The 16,733-nt window shown below is 48.5% G+C and overlaps 1 protein-coding gene across 2 annotated transcripts in view; it reads left to right on the top strand.

Annotated features, from left to right (window-relative positions):
• Positions 1-7,258: 7,258 nt before the first annotated feature.
• Positions 7,259-16,733, top strand: part of STK32B (serine/threonine kinase 32B) — a 310,710-nt gene continuing 301,235 nt past the window's right edge. For both annotated transcript variants that reach the window (XM_006216367.4, XM_031686033.2), the window contains exon 1: positions 7,259-7,558. In XM_006216367.4, coding sequence (XP_006216429.2) covers positions 7,507-7,558 — 52 coding nt within the window. In that variant the 5' untranslated portion in view covers positions 7,259-7,506. The remainder of the gene's footprint in view (positions 7,559-16,733) is intronic.

The following is a 16,733-nucleotide window of genomic DNA, read 5'->3' on the forward strand; positions in this document are numbered from 1 at the left end:
GTGGAAGAAATTAACTACCTGATGATCATGAGCGTGTAGCCCCCAGACCTTCTGTCGCCTAAAGATTGATAATGTCACCCGCTCTGTCCCCTCCACGTCAACCCACCAGAGAATTGTGCACAGCTGATCACAAGCCCTGGGGTGCCCCTCCCTCACTTGGCCCTTAAAAATGTTTTGCTGAAACCCTTTGGGGAGTTCAGGGGTTTTTGTGCACAAGCCACCATTCTCCTTGCTCGGCCCTGCAGTAAACCTTTCTTTGCTCCAAACTCCGACGTTTCAGTTTGTTTGGCCTCACTGTGTGTCAGGCACCCAAACTTGTGTTTGGTAACACACCCTCAGCCATCCGCTAGGGAGACCAGATTGGGAAATGGCAGGTACCCCCCTTGTCATCCCTCCTCCCTCTCTACACCTGGAGAGCGTCCTGGCTGAAAATGCGCCTTGGCAGGGAAAGCAGCCCGGGGACGGTGATAGATTAAATGTGTGACCCTGCCCCCCTGACCAAAGAGGCCCTCCCTCAGGCACCAGTAGGAAAATAGGGTTCCCATCTGTCTTTTTTTGGCAGTGGACGTCTGATTACAAATTCCAGTGAAGTGTCCTCTGTCTCAAGCTTCCTGAACAACATCTAGAAAGTCTCCTTCTGTAAAGGGTATTTTATGGAGCTGTAAGTAGAAACAGTTAAGAACAGAGCCCTCTATGTGAAATGAGAACTTACACTTGTACTTAGCTTTTAAGCCTATGTACTAGATCTTTTTCTTAATTATGCATATAGATTCACTTACATCTCTCATAAATCTAGAGCTATATATATCACAGAATCCTTGGGAACAAAGACGACGTTATGTGGATGACGAGACACAGAGAACCATCATAAAGGCCCAGGGTGCCTGGGGCAGCCTTTTATCATACGAGCTGGTGGTGGTGTGCTTTTTACGAATTGGTCTCCTTAGTGCTCCAAGCCCAGCATCTGATACAAAACACAAGCTCAGGGCATGATAACCAAAGGACTAAACAGCAGCAAGGAAACAACTTGCCAGAAGCAGTTCGAACATTACTTCTAACCAGCTTTCTATCGGGCCCACTTCTTGTGTTGTCCTCACGACCGGTAATAAACATGGATCGATCGCTACCCATCTGCCAGGTGCTGTGCTGCACGCTGTCCCCACATGAGCCTGCTTGATCCTCACATCTGCCCTCCGACGCGGGTATTCTGTTTGCTGCCGTAGATCACCTTCTGCTCCTCAAGTGCCTCCTCCACGTGGCTCCCAGCACGTCGCAGACTTCCGGTTTCCTCTTCTGCGCTGGTGACTGCCACTCCATCTGTCCAGTCCCTTTTGGTTGGAGGCCCTGGGGTTCGATTCGGGTGTCTCTTTCTTCCTGGGCATCTCCGAGATGATCTCCTCCAATTCCAGGGCTTTGAACGCCATTTGTACCCTCAGGATTCCCAAATTTACATTTCCAGTCTCAACTTCTCCCCTAAACCCCAGACATATCTGTCTGGTAAACGGCCACAGCAGACACGTCCCAAACAGGACTGCAGATCTCCCCGCTTCCCCTCCCATCCCCTCCTGCTGCCTTCCACCCCCCAGTGCAGGGATCCATCCCGCCCACAGTTTTCCCCAACTTGGTTGAAGTCAACTTTTCCCTTCCAGTTGTTCAACCCAAACCTCGAAGGCATCCTTGACTCTTCTTTTCCTCTCCTTTAACCAACGTGTCAGGAAATCCCATGAACACTACCGCCAAAATATGTCCAGGACCTGATCAGTTCTTCCTGCCACCTGTGCCCTGCTGAGTCCGCACCACCGCCATCGCTTGCCTGATTATTGCGATAGCCCCAAACCAGTGCTCCTGCTCGCACTTTGCCTTGCTTCAGTTTATTCTCAACAGAAGGACAGGGATCCTCTTAAAACATGCGGTCACGCCACTGCTCGGTTTAGAGCTCTCCAGTGGGTCCCCATTCATTCAGGTTAAAGCCCTGAGGCTTTGCAGTCGCCCCCCAGGCCCTGCCCGAGGGGGCTCGCTGCCCGTCTCTGCTTCACCTGCTCTGTACTCACTTCCTCCCGTGTTCTCCTGTCTCCATGGCCCCACGCAGCTCTGAGCAAGCCCGCTGCGCTGGGCTGCCGTGGCGGCTGCCCCTGCTGCCTGTGGGGCTTTCGCCCCAGGCGTCCGGGCAGCCAACTCCCCTGCTGCCTCCGCATTCTGCTCTGGTGTCTGCCCAGTGAGGCTTCCCTGACTACCCCGCTTGAAAGTTTAGATGCCTGATTGGTGACGATGGAGAAGGAATTCTGTTCGTGTTTCCCACCCAAATCTCCATTTCTACTCATCTGCAACCATCTCATTCATCATTTTGTCAGTAAATAATTGTGAGCATCAGCTCTGTACTGAACAAGACCTTAGGGGCACACAGATCCTGGCACAAAGACCTAGAGTAGAAGGAGGGAGCAGCGCCACGTGATGGGTCCACGCATGCCTGGAGGGAGACGGTTTTGCTACTGAGTAACTGCGTTGGTTGAAGGGTGACCCGCAGTAAGATACATCCAAGTTCTAACCCTGGCCAGAAACTGAATGTGATCTTATTTGGAAAAAAGAGTCTTTGCAGGTGGTTAAGGATCTTGAGATGAGATCATCCTGGGTTGTCCAGGTGGGTCCTAATCCAATAAGTGTCCTTACAAGAGACAGAGGAGGAGGTGACATGGGGAGACAGAAGGCCACGTGAAGACGGCAGCAGGGGCTGAAGTTCTTCAGCCCTATGACAAGGAATGGCCAGAAGCTGGAAGAGGTCTGGAACTGATCCTTCAAGGCCTCCAGAGGGAATCCCCACTGCAGACACCTTCATTTTGGACTCCTGGCCTCCAGAACAGTGAGAAAATATATTTCTGTTGCTATAAACCACCAAGTTCACGATAAATTATTACAGCAGCCAGAGGAAACTGATACAACCATGGTGACATTAAGGACAAGCCATTTGACCCTCTGAGACTTTCTCTCCATCTGTAAAATGAGGATGATCACTGTAACGTAGTGATGAACTGTGAAACCCACCTTACAGAATCAGGTGTGGTTCAGCGTCCACAGATTTTTTTTCCAAATGAAGATATTTATCATTGTTTTTACTGAGTACTAAAATAATATGTGGAATAATACAAAAATACTTTAAAAATAAAGTAAAAATGATCTGAATTGCACAATGCCAGAAATAGCCACTGTTCCCTATGTCCTTTCTTACAGATCTAATACATATGTTTAATTTGTGGATTTAAATCTTCACCCCTTTGCAAACATTTGGCCTTGGCTTAGCCATCCTATGCTTTTGTCTCCCTTAGTACAGGGGTGATGGTCATGCCCACCAGCCAGGTTGCTTGTGAGGCTTGATCCATGAAAAGCACTTGAAATAACAGGCCAAACGCAGTATCTGTAAATGGGGAAAGGATGAGGGAAGGGGTTGCCTGGAGGGTCCTGCCTCTTGCAAAAGTGCTGGCCCAGAGCCTGGCACACAGAGTGCCCACCTACGCACGCGCACGTTCCGACCCCTGTACTGGGTCACTGCGCTCCAAAGACCTGCAGCAGCCCCAGCTTCCGCAGGTGCCCTTTTCTCTCCTCCTTGGGACTTTGCACAGTTGTCCCTGGCTTATTCCTCCTCGCCCTTCCAGTCTCAGCTCATGCACCATCTCTCTCCAGAGCATTTCTTTGAGCGTGGTTCTATAATAGGGAAGAACAAATCTGACTCCATATTGAATCTATTTCCTTTACACTTACCTTTGTATTCTGTTGCTTTTGCTGCAAGTTAAGAATGTTGCCTAGAACTGGGAATATACAGGACAGCCCATTCTCAAGGCTCCGACCTTTAAAGGTATTGCACTTTCCCATTCATATAGACAGAAAAAGTTGCGGGGCAGAGAATAACGCTTGCCCTGCTGGAGGTTATAGGAACATGACCCGACCTACTAGACAGCGGCAAAAGCAAAGGGTTCTGGCACCAAGAAGTTTGCAGCAACCAGTCACACCCCCTCCCCTTTTAATATAAAAGAAGCTGAATCCTAACTTGGAGAAGATGGTTCTTTGGGACACTAGTCCACCATCTTCTGGGTTGGCTGGCTTTCCCAATAAAGTCCTTATTCCTTGCCCCAACAACTCATCTTTCAACTTATTGGCCTGTTGTGCAGCGAGCAATACCATCTTGGACTTGGTAACAGTTCACGGGCCTTCCCTGCCCTCATACCTGTGCTTACCCTCCCACCCCCAATCAAAGTGTGACCCACTCTGTGAATATAGCCTTCTGAACTTCAACTTTGTGAAAGTTGACTGTGACTTACTCATAGTTGCGTCCATCTCCAGCACCCAGCTCAGAGCCTGGTCCACCATAAGTATTCAGGAAATGGTTGTTTGCGAAAGGAGGAAGGGAAGGAAAAAATGCTTGTGACTGCTTTCTGGGGTACCCTGTGCTGTTCCTGACTCAGGACTGGGGCAAGTGCCTCCTGTGTTCCCATAGCCTACTGGGATCCCTTCTACACAGTACAAATCACACTCATAGTCTTTGCATGCATGACTGGTAATTTAATATATGTATTCATCAGCTCTTTCTGTGATGATGCTGTGAAACAATCCACCCCCACCCCCAAATCTCAGTGGCTTACAAGAACCCATATTTTTCTTGCTTATGAACTTGTAGCTCTACTTAGGGATACAGGTGGGGTTTAGGTGTACTCCTTGGGTCTCTCACTCTAGGAGCAGAGGCTACTGAGGGCCAGCTCTTCTCATGGTAGACAGCAAAAGGACGAGAGAGCTGAAACACGTGTCATCTTAAGGCTGTCACGTGGCACATTGTACATCATGTCCTCCCATGGACCATTGGCCAAAGTAAAACTTATGGCAAGTTCCACATTGATCGTGGGAAAGTAGGAGATGCCCCCTCATCTCAGTGAGCCATGTTGAGGACAGGGGGAGAAGGAAGAATTGTGAGCAAATAGTACAATTTACACCATAGCTCATTACTCAGGATGATAAATAACAGCTGTGTTGTGCTTATTATGTTCCAGGCACCAACATCAACTGGTTTGTTTCTCATAACGACCCAAGAGGGAGAAATACTATTATTATCCCCATTTTACAGGTGGACAAACTGAGGCCAACAGAGGTTAAGCTTGCCAGGGAGTGGCAAAGTGGTATGAAATCTGGGCAGAATAGGGCCTAGCACTCACAGCTCTCACCATCCCTTCTCCTGCCTCTTGATCTAGGGGCTGTGTCTCCTTTATCTTGGTTCAGTACCTTGCCTGCTGCAGACTGGCCACCCAGTCAATGCTGTGTGCAGACTGGAAAGCAAGGAGTATTTATTGATCATTTGTTCCCTGCCAGGCACTGTTGCCCGCTTTCATAAATACTATTTGATATAATCCTTATAGCAATGCTGAGGAGTTAATATTGTTACTTAGTCCAAACTTGTTCTGCTCGCCGCACAACAGGCCAATAAATCAGGAGACGAGGGGCTGGGGCAAGGAATAGTGACTTTATTCGTAAAGCTGGCAGACGGAGAAAATGGCAGACTAATGTCTTGGAGAACCATCTTCCCCAAGTCCTTTTATACTAAAAAGGGGAAGGGGTGTGGTTGGTTGGTGCAAACTTCTTGGTGTAGGAATTCTTTGCTTTTAGAATCCTTTGTTCTTGCAGCTGTCCATGTCGGTCAGGTCATGCTGCCCCTGTAAAACCTCTATCAAAACAAATGTTATTTTCTATTCTGCAACTTATTATCTTTATATAAGTGCAAAGGTGTTAATAACTTTAAAGGTCAGAGCCTTGAGAAGGGGCTCTCCTGTATATTTCAGGCTAAAGGTAACATTCTTGTACAAAAGGTGCAGAACCAGCAAGGCGAAGCCTAGAAAACAGGGCACAGGGTTAAAGCCAAAGGAACAGATCTAATATGGAGTCAGATTTGTTCTTTTCTGTTACAATATCAACCTCCCCATTCAACAGATGAGAACTCCGGGGTTGGGAAACAAGTAGCCTGTAAGTGGTAGAACCAGTTCTGTTAATGAGGCTTGTCTGATAGGACTCAAACTGAGGCCTAGCAGTTTGAAAATTCAGCTGGATGGGGCTGGCTCCATCTTCTCAACTTCTTCCAGCTGTCTCTGGGAGCTTTCTTGCTGTGTTAGACAGAGACATCCCTCCCATCAACCCTGACCCCCCCCCGGGTGGGGGGGGGGATTTAGGGGTGGGGCAGACACGATGGGGACATAGAAAGGAACACCAATTTCAAAGCACTGCCAGTGGCTTAAGGTGCCCAGCAGATGGCAGGATGTGGCCAAAGATTTTCCCGTAGCCTGGCGCGCAGGGCGCGGAGGCCTGCACTGCGCGGGTAACCAGCGTTTCCCTTAGGGAGCGCCCTCTGAGAGTCCACGCTTGCCCCACGAGACTCGGGGTGCCCCCATCGCTTCCCCGTCCTTAGCATACCTGTCCCTGGACTGGGGTTCCCAGCTCCCGCCGCCAGGGCCTCAAGGACCCGGATGCGAACCGCCTTTTTATCAGACTCAGGCCACTTGGCTCAATTTCGGGGGAATCCCGCAGCCCACGCACAACTGCTCACACAGAGGGGTTTTGAGCAAACCACGCCCCCTTTGAAACTCAGTTTCCCCGGTAGAATGAAGAGGTCAGATTGAGTCCAAAAGGGTCTAGACTCCTGCTCATTAAACATTTCACTGAGAAGAAAAGCTTCTGTTGCAGAACTGGCGGACACAGCGCTGCTCGGGTCTCAGCCCGAGTAGGCAAAGAAAGCCCATGGGGACTGAGGGGGCTCCTTTCGGAGCCACGACAGACCACCTACTGACCGAACGGCTCCTTTACCCCTGAACCTCAGTCTACCTGACTCGAAAACGGACAACAGTGATTTTTCTAACTGTCGGGTTGTTGAGCGGTTAACTTGGGATCGTGCTTATAAAGCGCTTAGCTGGGGACCAGCACATAGTAGAGGCTCACGATGCTCGCTTTGTGCCTGGACGGAGCAACCCGACCCCTCCGGGCTGACCCTGCACGCAGATTGGGTGGGTGCGGGGGGGAGGTGGCGGCCCGCGCCCTCTCCTCCTGGCGACCCCTAGTGCTGCGCTCGCCGGATGCGCCCTTCTCTTCCAGGCTGCCCCCGGCTCCCAGCGGCGCTTCGCCCGCGCGCCCCCTCCTTCCCCTCCTGCTCCTGCTCCTCCTACTCCTGCGCCGCCTCCGATCTCCCGCCCGCCGCAGCTGGCGAGGAGCGCGGCTCGGTGGCCCGGGCGCGGGGCGCGGCGGACGAGCGAGCGCGGCGGGGGCGCGGCGGGCGCCGCGGGAGAGCGCCGCCCGGGAGGAGGGGGCGCGGCGGGCGCGGTTCCCGCCCCTGCGCGGCGCTCGGCTCCCTCCCGCTCGGCGCGCCGCTGCAGCCTGGGCTGGGCGCTCGCCTCGCATCCCGCGCCGGCACCCCGCACCCTGCACCCCGCGTCCCGGCCGCCGGGCATGTAGTAGCGGCAGCAGCGGCAGCCGCCCCGGCGGAATATGGGCGGGAACCACTCCCACAAGCCCCCGGTGTTTGACGAGAATGAGGAAGGTAAGAGGGCGAGGGGCGCCCGCCCCGCGCCGCCCCCTCGGGCATCGGCCGGACATCCCTCCTTCCGTCACCCTTGGCCGAGCGCCGGGCTTCTACCCAACTCCTCCGTGTCGGTGCCCCTTGGGGGCGGGGACGGTGCCGGGCGCGGGCCCGGGCGGCGGATTCCGAGAGGAGACTGAATCCGAAGGCTTCACTTGGGGGGAACAGGAGGGATGAGTTACTTCAGAGGCGAGTTTGGATGTTGCTCGGCTCCGAGGAAGCCTAGGTCTCCTTCAGAGCCCGGGCTGAAGGAGGCTGGGTGCGTGTGTGCGTGTGTGTGTGTGTGTGTGTGTACACTACGCATCGGGCTCGTGCTCGGGCAGGTTCCATGCTGCCGTCCTCAGTCGCCCAGGGCGGCCTCAGGAAACTTTTCTTGGTTTAAACTCTGTGGCTGGGCGGAAGGCGTCCCGCGGCTGGCAGCCTCCCAGGTGGAGGAGTGGTGCAGGCGGGCCAACCTCATCAGAACTCCAGAGCTGGGGTTCCTGGATGCTCAGGTCGGTAGAGCTCGTTATTTGACCTAGCAGAACCCCTTTTCCAGCGCTGTGTGTCTGTGGGCAGCTTACTTAAACTCTCTGAAACCTTTATTTCTTCACGCAGGAGATGAGAAGTGTGATACCACCTACTGCCTTACTAACCGCTGGTAATTCATGCGAGAAGTGCCTTGTAAATATAATCAGTACAGAGCTCTGCACAGAGTGTTAACTCCTTGCCTCGAAAAGCTCGGTTTCCTGTTGCACTGGTTTCTCCAGCCTCCGCTTGCCCCAGACAAGAGCTGGGACTACTGAGCGTATTCCGGGTACCACGCACTGTTCTAGGGCTTTGTCTGTGGTCACCTGTGAGATTGGTACTTTCGTTTTTCCATTTTACAGTTGGAGGAAGGGATGTGCTCTGGTCGGAGCTGGCTTTGAGGCTGGAAAGTCTGCCCTGAAGGCAGTGCTTTCCGTGCCCAGGCATAGGTTTGTGGGCACAGATCATGGTCTCTGATCTACCAAGGCTGAGGGTGATAGTCAGATGCTTGTCCCGGCAGTCCCTCTCAAAAGACACCTGAATACAGTCAATGTAATTCAATAAGCCAGGCCCATTTGGTCCTTTCTTAAAGGAGCTCCTAGTCTAGTGGCGCTGAATAACCAGGGACCATTCGTGGTGATAACAGCAGTGACGGGGGCCAGTGCAGGGACCTGGGGATGCAAGGAGGGCTGAGCCCTTCCTGGTTGTTTAGTCTGGAGCACAGGCAGGTGGAGAGCCAGGAGAGGACAGAGAAGAGGTAGACGGGTGGTGGAGGAGGCTCCTGTGTGTCCCAGGATGCATTTGGACACCATGTAGCTGAACTCTTCCCCAGCCAAGTTCACAGTGATCCTGAACTGCTCTCTGGAAATCAGAGTTATCTTTTTTTTAATTATTATTTTATTTTTCTTTTGTGTGGGGAAGATGATTAGGTTTATTTATTTATTATTTATTTTTAAGGGAAGGACTGGGTATTGAACCCAGGACCTTGTGCATGTTAAGCACATGTTCTCCCACTGAGCTATACCTGCCCCTTGAAAGTGATCTTGACAGTGAAATCAGTATTCAAATGTGTGCTCTGCTATGGGACGGCCCTCTTGGGGTGGATGTGGGACAGGCTTGGCCCTTTTGAAGCACTTCTGTCCTGTGCGGTTACATTCCGAGTTGCTCAGACCCTATGAGAAGATACACTCATTGACAGATGGAGAGGAGGACCTGGGCCAGAAACTCTCTGTTCTCAGCAAGTCAAAGGTTTCCTGTCTACTCTGGGGAAGGGACGTGTATTAGTCTGCTCGGGCTGTTGTAACAAGATACCACAGATGCGTAAACAGCAGTTTGTTGCTGGTGGGGGCTTAGCAACAGAAATGTATTTTCTCCCTGTTTTGGAGGCTGAAAGTCCAAGATCAAAGTGTCAGCAGGGTTGAGTTCTGGTGAGAACCCCCTTCCTGGCTGGCAGACAGCCCCTTCTCCTTGGGTCCTCCCATGGCCTTTCCCCTGTGCACGGGAGGAGACAGAGCTCTGCTGACTCTTCCTCTTTTTATAAGAACACCAGTCCCATAGGATTAGGGCCCCATCCTTATGACCTTGCTGAACATGAATTATCTCCTTAAAAGCCCTGTCTCCAAATATAGTCATGTTGGAGGTTGGAGTTCCGATATCTGAAGTTTGGAGGGGACGAAGTTCAGCCCGTAACAGGATTCTTTGATGAAAGCCAGGGACTCCTTTCCCAGAAGAAAGCACAAACGTATATACCAGCCCCAGTGTTAGAGGTTCATGGTAACAGCCTGGGTCAAAGGTCATCCTTTAGGTAACTTTCTTAGCATCTTTGTCTTGAATTTGCAGAGGAAATTTGCCTCCCTTGTATCGACACTGGTCTTGATCCTTTATCCCAGGATACATGCTTTGACATATTTATTGGCAATATAGTTATATCTGGCGTAGCCAACCTTTTGATTTTCTGCTGTTGTTCCTCATTCCAAGAGTGGTCAGGCTCAAGGTCAACTACCTGTTTTGGGGCGGGTTGAAATACCAGGTTAGGACTCTCATTTTGCCGGCTTCCAGCTCAGTGAAACATTAACTTGTTTGATTTTTGCCAGCATCTTTCTCAATACCGGTGTAAGTGAAACACTGCTATTTGCTGCCAATTGATTCGTTGATTTCGTAGGTGTTGACTGATCGTCCTTTCTGCACCCACCCTTGTGCTGGGCAGCAGGGATACAGAGAGGATGAAGTTAAAGCTCTAACCCTCAGGAAGCTCATAGAGCAGATAGCCAGCCAAGACAGTGCAGTGAACTTGGGCGACTGGCATCCTGCATCCTAGAGGAGGGGCCCTAACCCGGGGGCAGGGACGAGGGTCTGAGAAGTCTTTCTTTTAGACTAGGTCTTGCAGAAATGGTAGGAGTTCCCAGGAAGGAGACGTCAGTAGAGGCGGAAGGGTGTTTTGAGGAGGGGAACAGAATGTGCAAAGACAGATGGTAAAGAGTCATCATGACTCACTGCGGAGATCGTAGGGGCTTGAGTACTCCTACAGTGTGGAGTGTGAGGCTGGAAGTCACAGGAGATGAACACTGAGTGCTGGGCCGGCCTGAAAGGGCCCAGTGGCCATGTGTTTGGACTTGACTTTATAGGCATCTGTAATCACTGAAGGATTTTAAGCAGGGCAGTGACATGGTCCAGTGAATGAACTCGCTCTCCCAAACCAGTTATTGGGTGGCTGATGATGCAGACACCTGCCTGGCCAGAACAGATCTGTCTCATAAGCAATTTAAAGCTAAACGAGAGCTGAAAATATGCCACTGCGTAACTGTACCATGACCATCTACATTCTGACGGCAAACATTTAACTTGCATCCACATAATATTAACAGCAGCTGTAACTTACTGATGCCTTTGTGGACAACTTTTCATACCTCACTAGGAATTAATATCACAGCTCAGCCAGGGAGGTCTCAGAACCTGCATTTTGCTAGAGAGTTTACAGAGGACCTCGGGAAAACTGCCCAGGGTCCCATGGCCTGTGTATGGATCAGCTGGGAATCACCCACAGGCCTGCCTAACACCAGTGTCTGGCACCTAACGCTCTTCCTTGTGCCACCTCTGGGGGCCTACAGGAAAATGCATCTCTCACAGATATGTAGGACCACACCGACTGAGACCACCACACAGACCAGGCTCTGATGGAGGTCTCTTTGTGCAGATACCTACAGGAAGATGGTAACGACACATCTGACAGCACTTGGTCGTTAGCAACAGGCATCTCAGATACCACCTTCAGAAAACATTTGCAGAAGGCGCAGGAAAAGATGTTCAATATTGCTAATCATTAGGGAAATACAAATCAAAACTGCAATGAGGTTATCACCTCACACCAATCAGAATGGCCATCATTCAGAAGTCTGCAAATAATAAACGCTGGAGAGACTGTGGAGAAAAGGAACCATCCTGTGCTGCTGATGGGAATGTAAATGGGTGCAGCCCCTATGGAAAACAGTGTGGAGATTCCTTAAAAAAACTAAACATAGACTTACCATGTGATCCAGCAATCCCACTCTGGATAGAAGGAACTTTAATTTGAAAAGATACATGCACCCCAGTGTTCATAGCAGCACTATTTACAATAGCCAAGATGTGGAAACGACCTAAAAGTCCATCAGCAGATGAATGGATGAAGTTGGGGTATATTTACACAATGGAATACTGCTCAGCCATAAAAAGAATAAAATAATGCCATTTGCAGTAACATGGATGGACCTGGAGATCATTCTAAGTGAAACAAGCTAGAAAGTGAAAGAAAAATACCATAGAATATCACTTATATGTGGAATCTAAAAAAAAAAAAAGACACAAATGAACTTATTACAAAACAGAAAGAAACTCAAAGACATAGAGAACAAACTTACAGTTACTGGGGGATAAAGGGGGGTAAGGAGGGATAAGTTGGGAGTTTCAGATTTGCAAATACTAGCTACTAATATAAAATAGATAAATAACAACTTTGTACTGTGTAGCACAGGGAACTATATTCAGCATCTTGTAGTAACCTGTAATGAAAAAGAATGTGAAAAGGAATATACATATGTACATGTGTGACTGAAACATGATGCTGTGTGCCAGAAATTGACACTACGTTGTAAACTGACTGCTTCAATAAAAAAGAATGCAAATAAAAACATTTGTTGAGCAGTCATATCGTAATATTAGTTCTGGGACTGAAAACAAAATTATCTACCATTCCAGAGTCATGTCAAAACTGTTTTTAAGTTATTTTTTCCTTTCCTGTTTTTATCCACGTCTAGACATTTTTATATAAAAGTACACTTGCCACAAATAAAATGATTTCTGCTTTTTCTCTTAGCATCAGATTTTAAGTACTTTATGTTGCCATAATGTCTTCACAGTTATTATTTTAATGAGCTGTAATACTCCATCAGATGGAACTATCATAATTTACTTAAATGTTTTCTTGTTAGATGTGCAGGCTGCTTTCAGCTTTTCTTTCTTTTTTCTTTTTGGAGGAGGCACCCAGATCAGCTTTTCATCCTTATAAGTTGTTTGAAAATTTTGTACATACAGCATTTCTCTTCTTTTAAGTGAATTCCTTCAATGAGGTGCAAGGAGCAAGATTAGTGGATCAAAGGATTGATTACTTTTTAGGATTCCAGAAACATGTTCTTAAATTGCATTTCCAAAGGGTTTTTTAAACAACATTTTACCAATTTATGGCCAGTGTCCACATTTGAGGGTATTGATTTCACAACCTCAGAACCAGCTCTGGGTATTTTCATTTCAGATTGTTGTGGGTTACAGGGGCACTTAAAAAGAAGTGTTTTTTTTATTACTGGGCCAGGTAATCGCACGTGCAGTCTAGAACGTGAAAGCATCTTCTTGGTTTAAATAAATAGATGGCATACACACACACACACACACACACACACGTGCGCGCGCGCGCACACACGTATTCTGGCAATGAAAATGAAAAAATCACTCCCCTCAGTTGCAATCATGCTTTACTCGGAGACAGTCCTTTCTCTGAGGCTGCAGGATTCACTTCCAACTTTGTTTCAACTCTTTTTGGAACTTTAGGCAAGCTCACTCATTTTACACCTGGTTTTCCAACCTGTACCACTTGTGGTCTGTGCAGAAGGTGAAAACCAAAAATACCCTGAGAAAGCTTAGAATTGCTTTGAATAAGCTTTGCTCTTATCTCTAGAATATGTACAGGGATGGAGGCTAGAGAGGTGGCCATGTGAGGGATGTGGGCTTAAGGGCTTGGTGTCCACATCTGTATAAGGCATGTGTGTGTCTAATGCAAGAGTCTAGGAGGTAAACCTTAGATTTTAAGATCCATGTCCCATTTAAAAATTCATTTTGATTTGTCTTGTACATGGGGGATGAAGAAAATGGCCATAAATCAGTCTGAGATGGTTAAGTAGAAATGAATTGTAGGATGCGTTTATACCTCCCAACCCTCATAAAAATAAGTATGGATGTCGTGAGGATAAAACATGCATCCATCATCCCTGTAATGTCAGACATATGTATGCACGCTGTTCTGTTTCACTGATTATAAGGCACACGTTTTCTCTTGGTTTAATGGTTTTGACATTGGGATGTGCTTTATGGTCACTGTTGTTCAAGGCGGTGTTCGTGATGTAGTTTTATTGTTTGCATGTGGTCATAGCTGTTCCTACTTAGATGTTAAAGAATAGATCTGAAAGAGCACTTTCAAGGGATGAGAAAGAATCACGTCATAGATTAGTTGGTAGCATTTCTTTCTTAGTGGTATCTGAAGTAACAGGGCATTTGATGTGGGTGGCATCCAGAAGTAGACAGGACATGGCTTGTTCTCCTCCTCTAGCTGCAGGTGACAGGGAAGTGACATGAGTGCCTTTGAAGGGGATGAACTGGCTTTGGCCACTTCTCACCACCTGCATCACTTCCATTCTGGTCCCAGGCAGGGTCACATCTCTCACCTAGGTTATTACAGTAACCTTCCTTTTCCCCTTACCCCTTCAGTGGCACCTCAGTGCAGCAGCCAGAGCAATCTCGTTCAAGTGGGCGTCATTTATCTCCTCCAGGGGGGTTACAGGCTCCTTCAAGTAGAGATGCGGTATGATTTATTCACTGCTGTGTTTCCAAGGCCGAAAAGAACACCTGGGACGTAACAGGTGCCCAGCAGATTTTTGATGGATGAATGGCTACATGAATGAACAAAGGTGTCGCTCTTATTGGCCGGGGGTGGAACCAGGTTCCTGAATTTTCCTTCTTGGATTCCCTCCCCTGTGTGGCTGCAGCTGGCTGTCTCCTCCGGAGGCCCTTCCAGCCCCCGGCTCGCAACCTCACAGCTCCAAGTTTGGAAAAGGGAGCATCTTTTTCATTGTTGTTGCAGAAAACATCCCAGGGTTAGTTCTGATGGGTTCTGATGAAGCCGTGGGCCCGTGTTGAACCAGTGGCTGTGACCAGGGAGGCTGAGCTCTAATTGGCCAGGCTGGACCACGTGCCCACCCTTGAATTCACGGTGTAGAGTTGACTTCCCTTGGGGCATTTAGACTAAGAAGATATGTGCAGAATACTCTCAGGGAACACTGGGGTATCTTTAGAAGAAGGGCCATGGACGCTGGGCAGGCAGGTGAAAGCAAACACAGCTGTCCTCTCCGGCACCTGTTATTTTTGTGTTCCTTGAAACATGGTGGGAACACTTCAGCTTATTTTATTTAATTGCCAGGTTGCATGTCCACCTCCGCACTGATCTGTGGCTCACTGGGGAGCAGTCATCCTTCCCTTTTCACGCTTGTGTCTGCATGGCCTAGGACGGGGCCAGGGAAGGCCTAGAGCAGCTCTTTGTTGAATGAGAGATGAAAGTCATCACTTATTGGGGGCCGATTTCTTACATTATTCTGGGTTCAGAAGCTACTGAAAAACCAATGCAGAAATTTCAGACTCTTTACCAGTAAAGTTGATTTAGACAACTGACTTGGATTTGAGTCCAGAATGGCCTTTCTGCTCCTTTCCCTTCATTTCAACTTTTTTTTCTTTTTGCAGGGGGAGGTAATTAGTTTTATTTATTTATTTAGGTTTTTTTTTTTTTTTTTTTTGATGGAGGCACTGGGGATTGAACCCAAGACCTCATGCATGCTAAGCGTGTGCTCTGCCACTTGAGCTATACCCTCCTCCTCATTTCAACTTTTGAGACTTGCCCGGGCAGAGAACTTTGAGTCTGTAAAGTGGGCTCTGGGATTGTGACTCCCAGTCGCAGAGAACCCCCAAGACATTTTTTTAAATGACAATCTGTAATGGTCAGTGGATATCAGACTCTTATGGATCGTGATCTGGGGTATCAGTTCTCTTCCCAGTGAGAGAAAAGGCAGAGCTTCTCCCCACTGCTTTCCGCGAAAGACAAAATTCCTTTTGCGGGGGAGAGCCAAAGGGTGGAGAGAGGGGGGATGGCTCTCATGCTCCGAGCTGGAGTGAATAGGGTGTTAGGGTGGCGACAGGTTTCTGTTGAGTCTTGAGGGAAGGGTTTAAACGCTTTGAGGGAAAAAGGATCGGTATTTTAGGAGGATCAAACAGCATAAGCTAGCACTGAGCTTAGGCATTTTCCTGAGAGAACTGGAAGGAACAAAATATTCTTAACAATACTCAGTTATCTAAAATCTGAGCTCTGAGCAACTGTACACAGAGATGGAGAAAGTGTTCTAGAAAGAGCAGCGAGGGTCCTGACACCCTAAAGGGATATTCTCATGCAGACAGCAATGGGACAAACAGTTCAGGATGCCAGGGGAGGCCTGGCACAACAGAACTACCCAGCAAGAGAAAATCAGGCTTAGTAGCCAAATTTGTATGACCTCCTCGGAGTGTCCTTATTCACAGGATTTTGGCATCTGGTTCATCTCCCAGAAGTACTCCATCTGTGAAGTCAGTGATATAACATCCCATTCACTCACTGTGGGACTTTACCGCTGTTCACCCCTATCCTGTCCCTGCTCACTTCTATGCATACAAAAAAATTATACTTCCCTGTCCCTTGAAGTTATGTGGGACTGTGTGACTTGCTTGGATCAGTGTCAGCAGAGGTGATGTGTGTCACATCCTGGAAAAAGTATTTAAGAACCAGATGTCACTTTGTTTCTTTCCTCCTCTGTTTGGGCAACTACAGTGCTCTGGAGGGTGGAAATGACTTCAGCCTGGTTCCCAGAGTGAGCCCAGAGTGGAATGGAGGCCATACCCACAACCAGCCAACCTGATCTGGGACATGGCATCGGTGAGACAGAAACCTCTGCTGTTTTAAGTCACTGAGATTGGGGCTGCTTGTTATGCAGCATAACACAGTCTATCCTAGTTGGCACACTTACCAAAACCAGCCTTCTTCAGACAGAACGTGTTTGCTATTTTACCATTGTTATGTTAGCTATATTGTTATTGTAGACACCTGTATCACCTTATTTCATTCTATCCTGATTTGCTGAAGAGTTTTTATTATCAATGAGGGCTGAGTTTAAGTAAATGATTTTTCTCCATCTGTTGAGATGATATGTGGTTTTTCTCCTTTTTCTGACTAGGTGAAGAATTAAAATTTTAGAGCATTTTAAAATATTAAATCAACCTTTCATTTTTGACATAAAACCGACTTTCT

Source organism: Vicugna pacos, chromosome 2 (assembly GCF_048564905.1).
Source record: "Vicugna pacos chromosome 2, VicPac4, whole genome shotgun sequence".
In the NCBI taxonomy this organism is placed as follows: domain Eukaryota; kingdom Metazoa; phylum Chordata; class Mammalia; order Artiodactyla; family Camelidae; genus Vicugna; species Vicugna pacos.